Raw genomic sequence first — 21,962 nt, 5'->3', positions numbered from 1 at the left:
ATTACTCAGAACGTATTTTTTTTTTCATTGTAATTTAATTTATTTCGCATTCTTAATATAAATGAAATAAGTATATACAAGTATATATATATATATATATATAAGTATAAAATGTATGTTAAATTTGTTCTATACTGAAACATTTCAATTATATAATGTTTATAAATCATTAGTAAAAAATAGATAAGTAAAAACATAAATATGCCTCTATCTTAGTATATATTTTAGTGTATTAATGTAACTTTGAAATGAAATTATTTAGTTCTGAATAACTAAAATCTTTTAAAGTAGTCAAATTAACAACTGAATTTTTTTTTTTTTGTAGTACGTTGATTTCGTATTTGATACAAGACAAAAGGTGATGTATAGAATTAATAGATATTATGAAAAAATATTTAAAAATTTATTTTTTGTATATATTATTTTGCAAAGAGAATATAAATTATTTTTTCTTTTTCTGTTCATTTCATTACTTTAAAAAAATTCTTTATTTCATATATTTATGAAATAACGAATTTATGAACAATCCAAGTGCACAATATGAAGAAGTCTCTTAGACTGGTTAAGGGTGTTAACTTTATTTTATTAAAAGAGAACGTACATATTCGAATAGCTCATCAAATAGAATATTATAAAACTAAAAGAATAACTGTCTGATAGTAAAATTCACACGAGTAGTAGAATTACGTACAAGGAATTGACGTGCTCTTATTTACAATATATTACTGAACACTGTCATTTGTACAATCTCCAAACCTAAATTTATTTTATAATAACCATCTCGTAATTGTCTAACAAATTTAATATTTTATAGTTTAATTATTTCTTTCAAAAAGTACATTTTATTTGAAAAAGAAAATATGCATCTTTTCTTGGTATATGGGGTTATATGGTATATTGGTAATGATGTATGTAAACAAAATTAATTTAATAATAAAAATTATTTCTCACGTTTATATATTCATATATAATCATTATTAAAAATGAATTTCTATTTTTTTTTTTGAAATATTACTTTGTTTTATGTGTTTAATAACCATACCTACGTTTTCAACTGGGTCACCAAGCTTCAGTACAAGTGATCTAGAAGAAGTATTTTAATTATTATTTTTATATACATTTATTACTAATATTTAGTAGTTTGGAGTAACATCTTTTATCTACATAATAATCTACTTATAAAATATAATTAACTTAGAACAGTAAATTACTATAGCCTTTAAATTGAATCAAATTCATATCAAAACCCCTTACTTAAAGATGTATATTGCTTAAAGACAAAAATGATAAAACTATTTTGGTTATTTGAGTTCATACATTTTTACAAAATATTGTATTCGTGGAATAACAATTTACCCTTTGGGTAATCTTAGAAATCTCTAGATATAGTCAGTAAACAATTAAAATTAAAAACCAAATTAGTGAACTTGTGTTGAAAATTGCCAAGAACGTGTTTTTCCTTCTATATAATTTAATTTATTTCGTATCCTTAATATGAAAGAAGGAAGCATTGAAATGTACTTATTAAATTTGTTCTACACTGAATTTATCTAACTTGGTTTAGTTCATAAATCATTAGCAAAAAATAGTTCATTAAAAACTTAATTATGTCTTTATCTTATTATACAATTTAGTGTAGTAATATTAGTTTAAATTATACATGAAATTATTTAGTTCTGAATATCACTATAACATTTTTAAAATTAACAAATATATGTTTTTTTACAGCTTAACACTGCATTATTAGAACATCTCATGGAGGTAAATTAAATAAATTATTATAAGAATTAAAAAATAATTATTCAATTTAATTTTTTTAAATATAATATTGTAATGTAGAGTATGTGTGAATAAATTTTTTTCATTTCATCACCTTAAAAATTCCTTATTAAATTTAAATCCTTATAAATATAAATTTATGAATTAAACATTTATGGTTAATCGAAGTGCACAGTGTGAAAAAGTCTCTCGGAATAGTTAAGGGCGTAAATTTTATTTTGTTAGAAAAGAATTTGTTAAAAGAAACAAAGAGTCAAATTAATATTTAAAAAAATTATTTTGTAGGTAAATAGACCCAAGAAAGTGATTGATTATTCTGATGAGGTAAGGTGTTACAAATATTAAAAAAATATTATTTTTAAATTTAATCATGAGTAATAATTTTTTTAAAGAAGTGTATATAAATTTTATGTTCAAATCTTTTGATTATGATAATTATAATTACTGATCGATAACAACTTCATGTTTTGGATGATTGGTTATTAATAACTGTATATAAAGAGTAATTAATATTATATTTATTGTCTAGATTTACTATTATTGTCTAGATATACAAATTAATTTCTTTTAGAATAATTAGTATTATTAGTCTTTTATTAATTAGTTAATTTTTCAATATTAAGAATTGTTAAAAGTAGTATATTTCAATTTAAAAAAAAAAAGTTTTCAAAAAGCCATAAAAAATTCTCAAAACTCTCTGATACGTTTTTCGGGAACAATCATTACCAACGCTAAACACATACTAACACTCTCACCAAAACAAAAAACCCTAATAATGAACTTATTACCTGGTGAAGTTATCACTATTAACATATTTTGACAGTTAACATAAGTTTGATAACCAATTTTTTAGTGGACCTAGTTCACATTTAATTAAATTGTAATTTTTTTAAACATTTTTACTGCCTCATTTATAATTAGTCAATTGTAATTATTTACGTTTTTAATTAGTGTAATGGTTTTAACGAATGACTATTTGTCAATAAATGTTCATCCACAGGAGATTTACCAACTTCTTGATTTTTAATGTTTCTTAAGTGTTCATTAAACCTGACTCTTATATTTCTTTTTGTTTGTTCTACGTAACATTTATTACGATTTTCATATTGTATTTTATAATTTCCCGATTTTTTCCTGTATTCTACTTATCTTTAGAGTAACTTAATAAATATTTTGAATTAATACTCTTAAATATTACTAAAGTAATACCAAAATTTTTTTATATTCTATCTAGTCTATTTAAAAAGTCCGAATAATATAAAATGGGTACTCAAATTACTTTTTTTTCCCCTAAGCTAGTGAATGTACTAGCTGCCCTCCTTTCTTTATTTCACTTTTGTAATCAGACTAATTTTGAAATTTTGTTTTGTTATACCCATTAAATCTATATATTTCTCTTATAACCCTCAGTTCTTTATCAAAATCTATTTTATTCATCGGAGTATTAACTCATCTGAAAACTATATTATTAAAAGCTGCCATTTTGTGTTACCAGCTGTCGTTATAGTTATTCGGAATGTACCTGAACGTGTGTGTGTTTTTCTGATAAGTTTCAAAATTTAGTTCCCCCTACTTTTTTAACTAATAAATTCAAAATCGGCAACTTTCCCTCTATTTCCGGTTTGTATATGAATTTAATGGATGGATAAAAATAAATTAAAAGTTTGAATACCTCCGTTTTAAAGTCTCTGTTTATAATTGTAATAATATCATCTGCATACCTGACCAAATTTTTGGAAACCACTATAGGTGTTTTTTAAATTTGTTTCGAACCTAGTTAGGAAAATTTTTGCTAAAAATGATGATAGCAGATTACCTATTGCTGTTCTCTAATTTGTTCATGAAATGTATTTTGAAACTAATATACATATTTAAAAACTATTAAAATAAATTAAGTTCATAAATCATTAGTAAAAAATATATAAATAAAAACTTAAATACGCATCCATCGTAATATACAATTTAGTGTAGTAATGTAAGATAGATATAAAATTATCTAGTTCTGAATATTTATAAATTCTTTAATGTAGTCAAATTGACAACTTTATTACTTTTTTGTAGTGTAACAAAGCAAAAAAAGATTTTTTCATTCCATCAAATGAGGTGAAGTATTATAGATATTAAGAAAAAATTTAATTTTTCTATTAATAGTTTTGCAAAGAAGAGTATATATGAAAACATTTTTTCATTATATTACCTAAAAAATACTTTATCTTATAAATTTGTGATAAATCCAAGTGCACAATGTAAAAAAGTCATACATAATGGTTAAGGCTGTCAACCCTGGTTTTTTAAAAAAGAACATATATATATATATATCTAAATAGTTAAAAAATAAAATATTATAAAAAGGGTAATTGACGCGAACTTAATTACAATATAGTATTCAAATTTTTTCGGTTTGATTATTTTTTTCAAAAAATATATTTTTTAAAAAGAAAATGTGCATTTAAGTATATTGATTTTTTTTTGGAATCGTTAAAATCCTTTTAAATTAGATAAACTAAAGCATAGTAGAAATATGTAGTAAAATGGAATTAAAATACTCTATTTTAATGTCCTTTATTAGCCCCTTCTTTGGGTTTTAAAATTGAAGAAGTATCAATTAACTCAGAATGATGGTAAACGCAAATTGATTCCTTACTTTTTTACTCTTTTTATTCTAGATGAAAAGTCTGAAATTATATTCTTATTTTTACAAAGACCTATTAATTAGTATGCTTATTTCTCTAAAGCAATTGTATAGTGTTACACCAAAATACTATTTTTTTTTAATGCTCATTTCTTGCTCATAAATTTCAGTGTATATTATAATATACAAAGATTGAATCAAATAAAAATTAAGAACATTATCTACACATATATTTAAATATTATGTCTTTCAGTTAAACAATTTTTGAATATAATTAAATTTAAAACTTACTATAACAGTATACAAATGTGACAAGAATAATTATTGTAACATTTTTGTTTTTTAACAATAAATTAATAATATCATTGTTATCATGACACATGAGAATTGTGTCCGATGATCCTTTTTTCTTTTCATTTTTCACTCACAACTAAAAACTACTACTAGTTTAGAAGATATTAAAGTGCGCGTCATTCTTCGGTGTTCCCTACTATGTAGATTATTAATGTTTTTAATTAATATAAGCTTAGTATGTATTTTTCCATAGAGGGAAATGCTGAAAAAGTACTTGAAAATTGCAAAAATTTAGAAATATACAAAATAATTGACTAACTAAAACTCACGTAATAATTTCAAAAATATGAAATGATATATCATTTATCCTAAAAATTATGAATATTTTTAAAATTTTATAATACTCTACCTATTACTAATTAAAAAAAAAAATTTCTACTCTTCTTTAACAAATATCCTAAACATAAGTATTTTAAATGACAAAATTCATGTAGAATAATTTTGAAATATTTTTTAAAAATGTTTAAATTAAAAGAAATTTTTTTATTTTCCGAATTGGTAACATGAATTAAATTATAAAATAGGATTTTTTTAATTTGTAAACTAAGAAAATCAATCCTGTGAAAGTTAAGAATTTTTATCGACAGATATAATACAGGATACGCATATATTATTTTTGTCAATAAAAATTTATGGCAAAACCAACATATTCTTAACTGTGCATCAAAGTTATAAATGATTTAAGATATTGTCTTGATCCCATTTTCATTTATTTATTATTTTATTGTAGTTCAATTATTCTATTGGTTTTCATATACATTTAAATAATTTAGCATCGATTTTTGTTAGAAATTATATCCATTTTCATTTTTTTCCATACAACATTTATTGTCTCAATTCTTTAATATTTCTGTTGAAAATGGAGAAATTTTATTTAAAAGAAAAGAAAAAATTGAGTTAAATCAAGAAAACAATATGTCTACATTAGTAAAAATTGTGATGCCAAAAATATCAGGTAATTGAAATTGAATTTTTTATATGTAGATTTTATACAAAATAGATTAAACTGACCACTCTTAAAATTTTTATAATTTTATTTTTAATAATTAATATAGTCATGGACTACGTTTAAATCATATTTTTTATTATTTGTTTATAATAATAGTGAAAAAAATTCATACACTGTTTTATTTTTAGATTTTATCAAAACTTAAGAATAAACAACTTTTTACGTTTTTCATACAAATAATTTTTTTTTATCATTACAATCTTAAGGCAGAGACTTTTTAAGTAACCAACATTTTAAAACATACAGTTGCTTTGTGACGCGGTTATAGTATGCATTTTAAACATATACCAGGGCAAGCTGTGTCCACCTACATTACATACCAACTAAATGTATTAAAATGCTAGTAACTCAATAATTACTCATTCTTAATTTTTATCGATCTATTAAAAATTTTTGTATAAAAAATGTTAAACATTTCTTTTTTAAAATTATAAACAATAAGAAAATGTAGTAAACTAATGTTTATTTAATAGATATTTAAATAAATTTGAAAAAANGATCTATTAAAATTTTTTGTATAAAAAATGTTAAACATTTCTTTTTTAAAATTATAAACAATAAGAAAATGTAGTAAACTAATGTTTATTTAATAGATATTTAAATAAATTTGAAAAAATGACATATTTTAGCTTCGATGCGAAGCGGAGAAGGTATTAATTTTACTATGATGTGTTTTTTTTTTTATGTCTGTTGCCACTTTTTCTCAGCTCTCACTGGACCGATTTCTTTCAAAAATACGTCAAAAGATCACAAATCGTATCTAGTTGAAGACATTACCCTTAAAAATTGAAAAAAATTCCCTCGTTCCCCGCAAATGGGGGAAATATCCAAAAAAATTACAAATTTAAAAATCGCTAATTTTCGAAATTTTTTCAATTTTTTTTAATAAAAACTGCCGTAACTTTTTCAAAAATAAACATATCAATAGTTTTTTTTTAATATATATACATAATGTTCTTACTTGTCATTTGATATATTTTTTTATAAATTTGTCTCTTTACCTGCCCACGGGGGGATTTTTGAAAATGTTTCGGAAATACTGCGTCCTTTAAACATATATCAAATTAAAGCTTATTTCATGTACTATAAAGTGAAAAAAAAAAAATTTGTCCCGACGACCTGTCTTCTATGCGGAAATGGCTACCATATTCAAAAATATGCTATTTTAACAAATTTTTTTTTTAATTAAACACTATCTACAGATTTGCATCGAAGCGTTTTTTATCATAGTGATTTTAATCACTGTCAGATATCATCTATACTGTACCCAACTATGCCACGACCCCACTGTGTCGCCACCTCACTGTGCTGGGTTTTTTTTTATAAATATGAATTATGTTTTTCTATAATAATTTGCAGTGAAAATATTGATTTATTTTTATTTCACGTTATATGTTAAAAAAAATCTTTGTATAGTAGTTTTAAAGAAAACATTTAAAAATTAAATGGAATTAAAATTATTATCTTATATTTCAATAAAAAATGAGTAGTGAAAGTTTTAATTGGTGAATAATAAAATAATAATACATTTTATAAATGAACAAATTATTTTTTTAAATTTTTGTTTTTTTTTGTGAATTAGCTTATAATAAAAAAAAAAAAATTGGAAATAAGTCCTGTTTGATCAAGCTGACTAAAAAAATGAGATTTTAATTCTTTAGTATAACTATCTTAGATTTGTTAAGAAGCGAAANACTAAAAAAATGAGATTTTAATTCTTTAGTATAACTATCTTAGATTTGTTAAGAAGCGAAATAGTATTACTTTATGTTTTAAATAACAGAAATAATTGGTATTTCTTTAGATAGTGAATTGATATTACGTATTGTAAATAAGTTTGAAGAGATTAAGCAATACGAAGAACAACTTAATAACGCCTTTCTTAGATTTCAAATAGGACACGGCACTGTATCAATTGATATGGCAAAAGATATTTTGAAGGAAAATTTATTGTTTGCAAATTCATCTGATGTCCGCGATCACCTACTCAAAAAATATACAAAAAAAAAAAATGATCAATTATTTAATTACAAAAGTAATCATCATAACTTTTTTTAAAATATAAAAAAATTTATAAGATTTTTTAACAATTTCTATGATTGATATTCAAGTTTATTCCCTATGCCCTTTGAAAAATGTTTTAAATAAATATTTTTCTGAAAAATAATAATAATTCATCACTTGTGGCTAATATTTTAAATATAATTTTTATTTTAAATAATTATTTATATTTACAATTATTTAATTATTATTTAAAATAATGAATTAAGGATTTTAGTTACTAAAATAGACATTTATATGATATTTGTATTAGAAAAAAGGACAATAAGTATTTAATAAGTTAATTTTTGACACAATTTAACAAATTTAAAAATTCTCAAATAAATTAATTAGTTTAATTGGTGATCAAATTTGAACTTTATATTATTTAATGTCAATAGTTTTTTCTTTAGATATGTATCATTGTTATTATATATTAATTAAATTTTATAAACCGTAATAAGCATGTAAGGATGACCTGGGTTAGTTGGCGAGTCAGGAATAAGTTGATGAAACTTATTATACTTTATATCTTATTAATGTGTTATAATAAATATGAAACCAATGAAAAAATATTTCTTAAGCTAGGAGAATTGTAATTCGTTCTAGAATTTTTTTTTTGTATCTCTGTGGAGTTAAGTGAATTATTTAATTATTAATAAAAAATTTATTATGAATTAAAGATTTTAGTTACTAAAATAGACATTTATATGATGTAATAAGCATCTAAGGATTACCTGGGTAAGTTGGCTAGTCAGAAGTAAGTTAACGAAACTTAATAACTTATTAATGAGTTCTGATAAAAATCAGAACATTGAAAAAATATTTCTTAAGCGAGGGAAATTATGATTAGTTCTAAAAGTTTTTTTTCTAGCTCCGTGGAGTTAAATGAATTACTGCAAATATGCATTATACATAAATTTTTATAATAAGCTTTATTTTTATGTTTTTAATTTTAATTTTACTTAAAATCAGTGGTATTATATCAATTTAAAAAGAGTTTAATTTATGTTATATCAATTCAAATTTCATATTAATAAACTGTTCATACAAACTAAAAAAAGATATTTTATTAATTTATATGTGTAATTACTTATTAATTTTACTTTACTTTTTGACAAAAATTAAGAAAAAGAATATGGTGTAGCAATACAGTTTATTATCAGATGTTACTTATGATATGATAGTAAGATTATAAGCAATTGGTTTCAAAAATAAAGGACATATAAAAAGTGTTTATGTTACAATGTGTAATTAATTCATAAAATGTATTTTAAAACTAAAACAGAAACTACAACTAAAATGGGATGATTTTTTTATACTTAATTTTATTCGTTAAATACATTACTAAAATGTGAACTTACCCCTTGGTCAGGATAACTTATCAAATTTAGTATTTTTAGAGTAAAAAAATGAATTTAGAAAAAAAAAAATTTTTATTAGAGTACTTGTTACGCCATACAATTTAAAAATATTAAAAACATTGTTCTAATGGACCATATAATCCTTATGTTCACCTCCTTATTTCGGATAACTCCTACATTATTTATTAAAACATATCTAATTTTGCCTTTGTGTATTTATATTAAAAATATTATTTTATTTCGTTTCAGAAATGAGAGAAAACGTTGCCAATGATTATAAAGGAGATAAATCTAATATATTGACTTATGACAACTATCAGAATGTTTGGAAAAAACTTAATGAATTACAAAGTAAAATGATTTAATTTTGTAGTTGAAACCTATTATCATATCAAACTTAATTCGTCAATAAATACTTTGAAAATATTAGAAATTTTAATAAATTATTATCATTTTAATCATCTACATGGAAAATGTGGGTTTAGTAACTTTTTAATTGATATAGTGGAATTTGTATTTAATTTTTGAGTGTAAAATCTTCAACTAAATAGGAATTGTAATTATTTAACTTGTCATTAAAAAAAGTAGGCCAAGTGTGAGTTGAGAAAATAAATGATAGTCACAAAAAAAAACATATAGTGAAATAATTTTTGATATGAATAAGAAATTTCTTCTTAGAGGGGAGACTATAGTGATGGAATCCTTGATGTTTATTGAAATTATTAAATCCTTATAAGATAAAAATCAAATGACATGAAAATTTATTTCTAACGTAAAAAGGATTCAGAAAAAAATGCTAACAATTCATAGCCATAGACATGTTTAAGCTTTTTACCACAAGCGCGTAAGACACAAGTGTTACCGACTCTGCAACCCTACGTTGTTTCTGTTGATAAAAAAAAAAAAACAATTTAAGCTAGTTCTTTACTTTTCTCGACTTAGAAAAAGCAAAAAAAAATTAAATAAGTTTAACTTTCTATGCTATGTCAACTAGATTTATATAATATTTATGAAAATCTATGTACTTCCCATGTAAGTTATTTTAAAATATAAAAAAATTGCAAAATTGAGAATTTTAACACAGAAATAGCATAATTTCAAATATGGTAGTAATTTTTATCATAAAAACAAGTACAAGGGTTAAATTTTTTTTTAAAAATGAAGTACATTACGTAACTTACAATTTAAAGTACATATAAAAGTGCCAGTTTTCCAGAACATTTTCAAAAATTAAGTTGAAAAAGTTCTACTTTCTCTACACATTTTAAAGGTTTGAACCCCCTTATATAAAGGAAAATGGTACAATTTAAAAAAAAAGTATGTTGAATGAAAGAAGAATATATATAGTATTTAACATATAAAAAGTATTAGCAACATAAAGTTAAAAAATGTAAAATATAATTTTAAGAATTTTATCACAAAAATAACATATTATTGAATACAGTAGTCAATTTTACAATGAACACATATCCAGATATCAAATTTTTTTTTTTAATTAAAGTATATTAAATTAACTTTAATATAAGATATGAATAAAAGTGTTAGTATTTCCGAAACTTATTCAAAAGTTGAGTTGAAAAAGTTAGTTTTTGTAAAAAAGTTTCTATTTTTAACCCCCCCATAACCAGGTAATGGGCTCAATTTATAAAAAAAAATAAACGATAAGATAGATAAATATCTCATGGATCATTAAAAAGAAATTATATTGATTTGTTCATTTTTAAAAAAGTTATGGCAGTTTTAAGTAAAAAAATTTTAAAAATGTCGTAAATTGCAGATTTTTAAATTTATAATTTTTTGGGGGATTTCCCTATTTATGGGAACGAGGGAATTTTTTTAATTTTTAAGAGTTAGGTCTTTAACTAGATATACTTTGTGATCTTTTGACGTATTTTTCATCAAAATCAGTCCAGTGAGAACTGAGATTAAGTGGTAACAGACACAACCCCCTCCCCCCCAAAAACACATCATAGTAAAATTAATATCTTCTCAGCTTCGCATCGTAGTTAGCATCTTTGTTTATTAACAAGAATAGTGACAAAATTAAAAAAAAAATTATTTTGCAAGACAGGTGAAATAAAATTGACAATTCTATGCTATTTAATGTTAAATTAATTCTTCGTAAGACTCCCTTGTTGAAACTAGTATACTTTTATTAATGAAATTCTCTTAACTTAAAAATTAGTATTCTTGACCATTAAAGCTAAAAAATAGAAAATGAAAATGTTGAGCTGTGTTCTTATTATTCTCTCCGATATTTATCACATTCATTCAAATATAATGATTTTAATTTATCTGTCAAATAAATCTTTATAATTTTTCGATTCCATCTCAATGATTAGATTTTCATTCTGATAGGTACTCCGTGTGAAAATGTTACGTAATAAATGTATGCGACACAATATTTCAAGATTGAAAATTGGCGTAGAACCGTTTATTCTCATTTGTAAACAAGTACAGCTCACAAAAAAGGAAATAAAAGATTAATTTACGAAATCAAACTAATTAACCAGTTTCCAATAGCGTAGTTTATTAACAATTTGCTGAAAAAAATCAGCGAGCCCTTGAACGTTGCGCGTGACAAGGTGTCACGAATGTGACCTACGCATTCTTGTGGGCGAAGTCGGCATTTACCGGACTTTGTACCATGAGGTTTGTCACGCGGTGTAGATCAATCATATACACGTAGTGCTGTGATCGGTTAGGAAGGTGGCGCAGGACGAGGGGCTCTGTATATTTTCATTACTAATTGTAATTTTAAAACTTACCTTTGACGAAATGAAATTTTTTTTTCATAATTAGTTTAAACATCGAATCACTAAATTTGATAATATAAAAGCTGGTAGTGATATCATTAAAATACAAATATAATAGTTACAGCATAACATAATATTTAAAATTCGTCGATATTATTTGAAAATTAAAAGAAGTTATAAAAGTGTTTTATTATATCATTTTTTAAAATTGTATTAAATTTATACCAAGTAAGTCAGTTAAATTACGAAGTAGACTTTTTATATCTAAAACATGACGAAATTGTACCACTTATTTTTTGTTTGTATATTGGTAATTTTTTATTTTCATTGACGGTATATATTATCTTCATCAGTCATCTTAAGATAGTTGCCTAAAAACAATAAAATATCATAAATAAGGTGAAATTAGATTTATTAAAACCAATACTATATTTATTCAAACTACAAAAAATATGTTAAAAATTTTATTACATTTAATTCCATAAAATTCACTTTTCTTAAAATTTTTAACAACTATCATAAATAACGCTTCGATGCAAATCTGTAAATAGTATTTAATTTTAAGAAGTTGATGGATTATACCAAAAGTGTTGGATACGCATCACAAGAGGGCGTTTTTCTTAGATTTTGTTGTGACTGATAGCGCCACCGCGCTGCCACCACCGGTTGTGCGAGGGATTCGTCACTACGTTGGATACTTACGTGAGTTAATCTTGTGACTCGCGTAGTTATTATCGTCCTTGTGTGACATTTTTTACGTTTTCGCAGCCATCCTAGTTCGTTTTGTTCTATGGCTCTACGGTGCTTGCGAGCACGTAGTCGTTAAAAACGCTTATATATCGCCCTTGCGATTGTCGCACCTTTGTGCGTTATTGTTTTATCTCCTCTGCGATACGCTCATACACTTATACGCATAATATAACGATACGCACATACTAATCGCGATAATTCATTTTGTCTGGTTCAATGATCATGTCAACAACGATTTCATTCGCATCAACCAGTCCTCATCAATATAGATAAGTAGTTATTAATTATATTGTTTTTTTTTCTTATTTTTATATTATTATTTGTTTTATTTGACGCATTGTTGCATTAACATTAAGGGCCCCCCTACCCACATTGATATATATAATATTTTAGTTTATATTAAAAATACAGTTTATAGTTTTATATTCTTTCAATACATTTACTCATTTTTACAGTCCATTCCCTACTTCTTTCTCCTGCATGATATAAATACTCCAGAAACGAACAGTAACTAACCCGCACATTATAACCGGGCGTTCCGTTCAAACAAAAATCAAAATAAATTCCTCTCTCCTTCGTAATTAACTGAATAGTAGTTTCTTGACTTAGAAATATTATACATTTGTATAATATTGTATATGAATAAATATTTATTATAGCAATTAAATATAGTATGGAGGTGATATTTAGTAATTTAGTTTTGTAATTTTAACGGAGAACTTATAAAAAATTATAAAATAGTTATGACTTTTAGGTAATGTATTATAGGTCATTATTTTGTAAAACTGTAAGTAAAACATTTTTGGGATGTTTGGTTTAATTGTAATTTCTTAATTAATTGTTCTAAATAAAATATAGTCTATTCTTTGTAAACCTAGAAGTAAAATACTGTATAAAATAAAAATTAGGAATTAACAATAGAATTTTAAATTTAAATGCGGAAGACTTAAATAAAAATGACATATTTAGATTAACTATTAAGGATAACTTTGGTAATTTGTTATCTGGGATTAATTTGGGTTATAAAAAAAAAAAAAAAATGGTCAATTACTTAAATTAGAAGAGGCTCATAAAATAATATGTGTTAAAAAGCATGGTCTACCTCATATTCAAAGAATAAGGAAACTGACTAAACGGAAATGAAAATTACACAAGGAAAGGGAAATCTTAAAGAAAAATAATAATAAAATGGATGTCATAAAACCCAACTGTACACTTCATGTATCAAAATTAAACACTAATTATTTTCATTATTATTGTATCTTTGACTTATTCCTGTACGCTTTTAGATAAATTTAGAAAAATATATACTTGCATATACATAATAATAATAATAAAATAACTTTGAATTACAAATTATTATTATTATAATTGTTATCAAACAAAAAGTGAGTTTTCATAAATCAATCCAATAATTTCCTATCCTCTATAAAAACAACAAAAAGTTAAAAAATAAAACGCTTACAATATATATACATGGATATTAATGATAAAATAACACGAAAAGAAGTGAACGTGTTTATTTATGACAAATAAGATTCTTGATTAAAAGTAAACACATTTTAAACTACTTAAGAAAAAGATTTGTTAAATTCACTGTCTTAATGATATATTTAACTTTCAAAAAAAAAAAAAAATCCAATTTTTTTTTTCTCTTTCCTGCCACCTGTTTATCCTTTAATTATGGAAATCTACTTATTTAAAATACGAGGACACATTTTTTATTTCAACATAGGGGAGTATAATATAGGTCATTATTTTGTAAAACTGAAAGTAAAACATTTTTGTAATGTTTGAATTAATTGTAATTCCCTGAATTATTGTTACTAGACCAGGAAATAAAGATTTATAAAACACTTTTAAAAACGATTGTATTATGAATTTTGTAAAAAAAAAGAAAGAGAAAATATTTTAGTATATAAGATGAAATTGAATGATTGGACTGTACCACAGAACACCAAGGAGTAAGACGAACTTATTAGTAGTAACAGACTGTTTCAAAAGATGGATCGAAGTTTACCTCATAAGCACGCCTACACTGAAAACGAAATGTAGACGTGTTACAAGGGGAGTTTTTTTTATGCTACGGTTATGTGCGATCCCCTCACAAGCCTGTAACGCTCGTTGGAGGATCCCACCCGTGCTCTCCTTCACGAAGTATTGGGAAATAACAGAACACAAATAATAACTACAATAGCAGTGTCAACAATACCCTCCACGAACGAGACCAGCCCTTTCGTAGGCATCAGATGACAGTCGCGAGTGTACGTGGATGGTGTACGCCGACCTGGTACAGGCGATAGATTTGATCTTCTCTTATTCCATCATCCCGTTAAAGCCGAAGCTCCCAGATTAGTAAGCCCTATCCCCATATCCCAAGCACATAATGCGTGGTGATTAGGTCCCTACCCTTCCGATAACAAACGCGGGTCACGACCATCCACTCAACATCAACCACTCCGGACACCGATCGCCGCCCGCCTCTGCACCCTGAGCAAGGCTTCACGGTTTTTGGACGAATACTCAAGAGTATCCGCCCAAATCGGGGACTAAAAGTCTGCGCCGCATCTCTCTCGGCCCTCCCAAATTTGGTATGAGTCATGCCAGGCAATTCAAGACTTTCTGGGCCCGAATTTTAGACGTTTGTCTATGACAAGGCCCTGATAAGTCATGGAGTTCTTAAGCGGGATCTCCACCCCCAGCACGGCGAGCCGTGGAGGAGTGAACTTGTACCTGCCCGTAAACAAGACCGCTTCGGTCTTGTCCAAAGCGAGACTCAGTCCACTCCCCTCCTGCTGGATCCAGGTGGTGATTGCGCTAAGCGCGCAGTTCGCACGAGATCCAGCCTCCTCGGACAAGGTGCGTTCCGCCACCACCAGCGTGTCGTCCGTGTAGCAAACGACGCGCACGTGCGGTGGTAGCGGAACACGGAACACCGCATCGTACGCGATGTTCCACAGCAGAGGCTCGAGAACTGACCCTTGCGGGACAGGTCTGACTCTCGGGCTTGCGGCGCTCTCGTAGGAGAGAAGACATTACCCTTAAAAGTTGAAAAATTTTCCCTCGTTCCCCACAAATGGGGGAAATCTCCAAAAAAATGACAAATTTAAAAATCTGTAAATTTTGTTATTTTTTTCACTTTTTTTTTCTTAAAACTTCCATAACTTTGTCAAAAATCAACAAATCAACATAATTTTGTTTTATACAAAAATTTAAGATATTTTTCTTTCATTTGATATAATTTTTTTGACAATCTAACGCTTAACCTGCTTACTGGAAAGGATTTAAAATAGCAAAAATTAATTTTTTCAACTGAACATTTGAAAATGTTTCGGAAACACTGCGTCCTTTAAACACATATCAAATTAAAGCTTATTTTATGAACTATAAAATGAAAAAAAAAATTTGTCCCGACGACCTATCTTCTATGCGCAAAAGTCAAATATGCTATTTGTGTGTTAAAATCGTAGGTTTTGTTTTTTATTTTATTTTAAAATTTCTTATAGGGGCAATACGCTAACTTTCATGAGTATTATATAATTTGATTGACATAGAGTAAAGTTTATAAGACACAAGAAATTAAACTTATTTAAATTTTTTTGCTTTTTTAAAGTCGAAAAAGTAATTTTTTAATTTTAATTAGTTTAAATTGCTAATTTTATCGCGCGACGAAAACGATGAACAGTTGCCGAATCAGTAACACTTGTGTCTTTCACGCTAAGGGTACGAGGTTCGCATCCTCCACCTATGGCAATTAATATTTTGCATTTTTTTTTGAGTTAGAAAAAAATGTTCAAATCATTTGATTTTTATCTCATTAAGATTCAATAATTTCAATAAATATCAAGGATCCCATCACTATAGCCTTCCCTCGCAAGAAGACATTTTTTATTCATGTTAATATTATTTTACTATGTGGTTCTTTTTGTGGGTACGATTCATTTTGCCAACCTACACTAGACCTACTTTTTTCAACGATACGTTATATTTCGTATTTAGTTATTACTCTTAAAAATCGAAAAAATTTTCTTTGTTCAAATAAAAAGTAGCTTAACCAGCTTTTTCCATACAAACAATTTCAATCATTAATTTCTAATATTTTTTAAGTATTTATTGTCGAATTAGATTTGATATGATAAATGTATTCAAATAAAATAGTAAATAATTTTACTTTCACATGAAATTAACAATGGATTTTTACAATTATTATCAAATTTTATAATACGCTCAATTGAATAAATCTTTTTAAAAACTTTTTTTTTGTGATTTTTTTAGATATATGATCATTAAAATTAATTAAATTCAGAATATTTCCATTGTAGAATCTTTTTAAACACCAAAACTTAATTAGAAAATTAAAATCATTTAATGATTACCATGATTTTTATTTAAGTGGTCTATTAAGATAAAAATATTTACTGTATATAGTAATTATATAATTTCCTAACTGCATAGTAACCTTAACAATTTAATTTTTTTCTAATTCATAATGTCAATTTCAAACTTGCAAGTTGAGCTAAAAGTTCTGGTAATAAATTCATTTTTTTTTTTTATTATAAACTTTCTCTTTAAAGGACGACATAAAGAAGGTTAAAAATTATTATTTTTTCATAAATTTTACCCTTTACTAGCCCACAGGGGGGATTTAAAATGACTACTTTTTTACAAAAAATTAACTTTTTCAACTTAACTTTTGAAAATGTTCCGGAAGGTCTGACACTTTTATATATATCTTAAATTAAAGATAATGTAATATACTTTATTATAAAAAAAAAAATTTCGGACTTTATTTTACCTTCACGGTGGAAATAGCTACCGAATGCTATAATTGTGTAAAAATTCTGGATTTTATTTTTTACATTTTTAACTTTATAATGCTATAACTTATTGAAAGTGTATGGATCAACATAATTTTCTTATGAAAAGTAGTATTTTTTAATAATCCCTTTTTCATTCGACATACTTTATCTGAATCAGGATATTAAAAACGAACTAGCAGATCATGTTGCTGTTGGAATAATCCACCAATTTTTTAAAATTAAACATTATCTAAAGATTTGCATCGAAGCGTTTTTTTTGATAGTGATTTTAATCACTGTCAGATATCATTATACTTGACCCAACTATGCCACGTCACAACTGTGCCGCGACCCACCTGTGCTGGGTTTTTTTATTTATTTATTAGAATTAGATTTATTTTCGTGTTGCATGTATTAATTAAAAAATTAATTTTTGAATTTTATATTTTATATTTTGTAAGTTGTTCCTATTAAGAATTTTTTTAAATTTATTAATTGGATTGTCTATTGAATAAATCCATTTCGAAAATCTACCTTAGCACATCAAGCGGTTAAAACTGTTGGTAAAACAATAGTTTATGACATATCATTAAGGAGATCGTAGAGTGTATTTTAAATTTAGATAGATAAGTGTTTGATTGATTGTGTAAGTTACTAATGGTTTGTTGAACTCATAACCCTAGAACATCAAGTGGTTATAACTATTCGTAAAACAATAGTTTATGACGTGTCATTATGGATTGATTCTCATATGTTGTCACATTCTTTTTAAAAAGCATTTCTAGTCTTCGTAAGGGCCGTGCAACGACGAGTATTATCTCCGATGGTGTAGCCACCCTGTTAGAAACTCTGTTGACTCTCATATCAAATATACAATTTTATAAAATATTAATAGTTTATTGAAGTCATACCATTGAAGTATACGTAGAGATACGTCACTAAGGATTGGTTCTCATAATCTATCTGGTTCTATAAATTTTCATTTTAAAGTATAAAAGAACATATAAGTTCAGATACCAAGTGTAAAAAGGAATTTAAGTGAAGTAATATTTCAAGTTTAATTATTTTAATAGGATTATAAAATAAGTATGTAGATTAAAGTTACTGTTATTATTATATATTTCTTTTTCTGTGAACAAATGATCAAGCTAGCTGGACACAAGGTAAAAAATTATATTTCTAAGCATGTCATGAAAAATTAAAGATAGATATAAGATATCTCATGAATAATTTTTATCGTGGGAATAATAGAATTGCTTCTCAATGTAGATGATTTTAAAAATTATTGTTAACGACTATTTTATCATAATTCTAATCGCAAAAGTATGTGTTTAACGTAAATGTTTTACTTTTATTTAACATTCATATAAAAAATAATTTGGCTATTAAAGCTTGGCGCCCAAAAATCGAACAGCTGCATTTTACGTAAGCACACATTGTTTCCTATATATACTACAAACAATAAAATATCAAGAGTCGTAAAATCCTCCCCCAAAACCTTTACACGTGTCATAATAAAATTAATATTATTCAGGTTAGTGTCATCCGTGTTTAATTTCTATTCACATTACATTTTAAGACAAACCATATGTAGTCATTTCTTTTTAACAAAAGATTCATGATTATGCACTGTATACTTTTATATTCACCTTGTAGCTAAACAAATTTAAACAATTGATTGATTCTGTCTTATTCCTACGGCTCAAAGTTTTATTCACTTTTTTTGATAAAAACATTATCTAATATCTCCAATATAATATATGTAATATATACTACTCCTTCTTTCTTTCCCTGTTAACACAAATAATTAATTAATTTTTTTTTTATGACAAAATATGTTTTTCCTTTTCTCTTAGCTATATTTTTTTTATGACAACGGCGTTGTCTCTTATGTGACACCCGTGGTCTTGCCACCTCCAGAAAAGGATGTAATTCTCAGAATATCAGAAATAAAAATAAATAGTGTAAAAACAAAAATCTCAGTCTGCGCCAGAGACCCGAAAGTAAAAATTAATGTGTACACACATAGTCAAAAACTGGAGCAAGTAGAGGAAATAGTATACATAGAGAGCAAAATCACTTCTGACAGTAAGAACATCCCCGAACTAAAACAATGCATAGCATTAGAATAACGCCTTAAGTAAAAAGCATAAGTTTCTCACTTCAAAAAGTTACATCTTAATATCAAGAAGGGACTTATGAAAACATATATATAGTGTTGCAATATATGGATGTGAAACTCGAGTAATAAATGATACCGAAAAAAAAAATTAGAAGCCTTCGAAATATATTGTTAGAGGCATATAGAAAAGATAAGTTCGATAGAGCGGAAAAAAAATTAAAAAGTACTTAGAGCTGTGGAAGAAAGACGCACCATTCATAGATGCGATTAGAACAAGATACTGGAAAATGGTTGGATATGACCTGAGACAACCAGAAAAGTTGCATAATATAATATTAGAGGGTATGATAGAAGGAAAGAAAACTGCAGGATGTCCCCGAAACTTTTATGTAGAAACAATCAAAACCCTTAAGGAACTTAAAAAAAAGGCTAGTAGTCGATTAAAATAGAGAATTGGAGTTGTAAGCCAACCTTCGAGTAAGTAAAAAAAAAAAACTACCAGTCTACAATATTCCAAATATTTTGGTGAGTTTTTTATTGGTTTTATTAGTCAAAGTAAATTATTAAAATTAATAAAATTCTGAATATTTCAATTGTAGAATCTTTTTAAGGACCAAAAGTTACTTAGAAATTATTATTATTTTTATTTTAATAATTTAATACAATAAAAATGCAAAAAAAATATGGAGTTATTCACTATTTTTTTGTTATACTGATTATAACATAACTTTTTGTACAAAATCTTATACTGTTTAGCGTAGTAAAACAATATAATGATAAATTATACACTTGGTTAAATTTTAAATTATTTTCTGTATTTAATTTTAAAAAATTATTATATTTTATATTATTCGAGAACGAATAAATATAATTTACCTTTGATAATATATGAATCATTTTTATAAACGTAAAATTTAAGTAAACAAGAAAATTGATTAATTTTATTTATCGCATTTTAGATTTTATTAAAATAGTCTGAATTGTTCTATAAAAACTAAATTAATTCAATAACAAAAATTATTTTTCACGATTAAGCAACTCATATATTATCATTATTAAAAATGAATTTCTATTTCTGTTTTGGAGTATTACTTTGTTTTATGTGTTTAAATACCATACCTACGTTTTCAATTGGGTCGTCAAGCTCCATAAAAAAAGAACCAGAAGAAATGCCTGTAATTATTATATTATTTTATACATAAATTACTATTATTAAGTGGCTAGGGGTATCTTCTTTTATACATATAATAATAATTGATAATCTGTTTATGAAATATCATTATTATTTATAAATTTCTATAGTCTTAAATATTACTAAAAATCATATCAAACTCTCTCACACAATGACATATTCGATACTTGAGTTCACTAATTCCCACAATTTATTGAATTTGGAGAATACCAATTTCATTTTCGATAACCTTCCAAATCTCTAGTTATAGTCAGTAAACAAGTAGAAATAAATAAATATAGTTTAAAAAAACTCAAAAACACGCATTTAAAGCACATCGAAATAAAAAGTTAAAAATAATTTTTAAAATAAGCTTCAAATAATTATGGACAAAAAATACTAGTGTTATTGTGATAAAAGCGTCGGGCGCTCAATATATGAAAAATATACCACAAAGCACCCACGCTTTTATCACAATAATACTAGTATTTTTTGTCCATAATTATTTTAAAAATTATTTTTAACTTTTTATTTCGATGTGCTTTAAAGGCGAGTTTTTTTAGTTTTTTCAAACTATATTTATTTTTCACTTTTTAGCTTCATGTTATGATAGTAGTTACTATCAATATCTTGGTAGTTACGGGTAATGGGAAATCAAAGTTCGATTCCGGAGAGGAGGTCAGAGAAACGGATACGACGTCAAAGAAAAGCAGTAGGCACGCAAATTACTCACTCCCGGAACGTCGAGGTAGTGTCAAAAAATGACGATACGGAAATCATCCCTCGTAATCGGAATGAATACTTTATATCTCTTAATTAGAATAAAGCGTGTTAACATATAAATTTTAATAGTACTTAGAATATATATATATATATATATACAAGTAAAGCGACTTAAGTACGTAAACGTATCATGCACTAAGTATAGCCGTATTTTGTGGGTGGGCGTGGCGGGGGGAACGTTATACCTGAGTTATAAACGGCGATAGGAATATATACGTAAACCGTATGGCACGCGGATGGTATTGGTCAGTCAAAATAAAAATTTGTTTATACATATAATATTGATGACAAGCACGCGTGTACGGGTACGATAACCAAAAATAAATTTATACAGGAATACTGTTGTCATCGTGTGGTGAGCGGGGCGTGGGGTGAAGTGAATGCGTTATGACAGTCTAGTCTC

At 25.8% G+C, this 21,962-nt stretch overlaps 2 protein-coding genes across 9 annotated transcripts in view; both read left to right on the top strand.

The window, feature by feature from the left end:
• Positions 1–21,962, top strand: part of LOC126894990 (uncharacterized) — a 166,420-nt gene that overhangs the window by 52,031 nt on the left and 92,427 nt on the right. The window lies entirely within an intron of this gene.
• The window catches only part of LOC126894992 (uncharacterized), a 34,383-nt gene that overhangs the window by 1,346 nt on the left and 11,075 nt on the right, over positions 1–21,962 (top strand). For 3 of the 6 annotated variants that reach the window (XM_050666417.1, XM_050666416.1, XM_050666418.1), the window contains exon 1: positions 20,614–20,780. In XM_050666417.1, the coding sequence (XP_050522374.1) occupies positions 20,667–20,780 (114 nt within the window). In that variant the 5' untranslated portion in view covers positions 20,614–20,666. Of the gene's footprint in view, positions 1–325; positions 359–1,728; positions 1,762–2,064; positions 2,104–3,840; positions 3,883–5,554; positions 5,721–7,578; positions 7,810–9,427; positions 9,612–20,613; positions 20,781–21,962 lie in introns of those variants that run through there. The other 3 variants (XM_050666412.1, XM_050666414.1, XM_050666413.1) reach the window with 2 other exon arrangements.

The sequence above is a fragment of the Daktulosphaira vitifoliae genome, unplaced genomic scaffold (assembly GCF_025091365.1).
Source record: "Daktulosphaira vitifoliae isolate Bord-2020 unplaced genomic scaffold, ASM2509136v1 Scaffold_1, whole genome shotgun sequence".
NCBI classification, from domain to species: Eukaryota; Metazoa; Arthropoda; class Insecta; order Hemiptera; family Phylloxeridae; genus Daktulosphaira; species Daktulosphaira vitifoliae.
The sequence above is the reverse complement of the archived record's forward strand: the minus strand, read 5'-3'. Positions and strand labels throughout refer to the sequence as shown.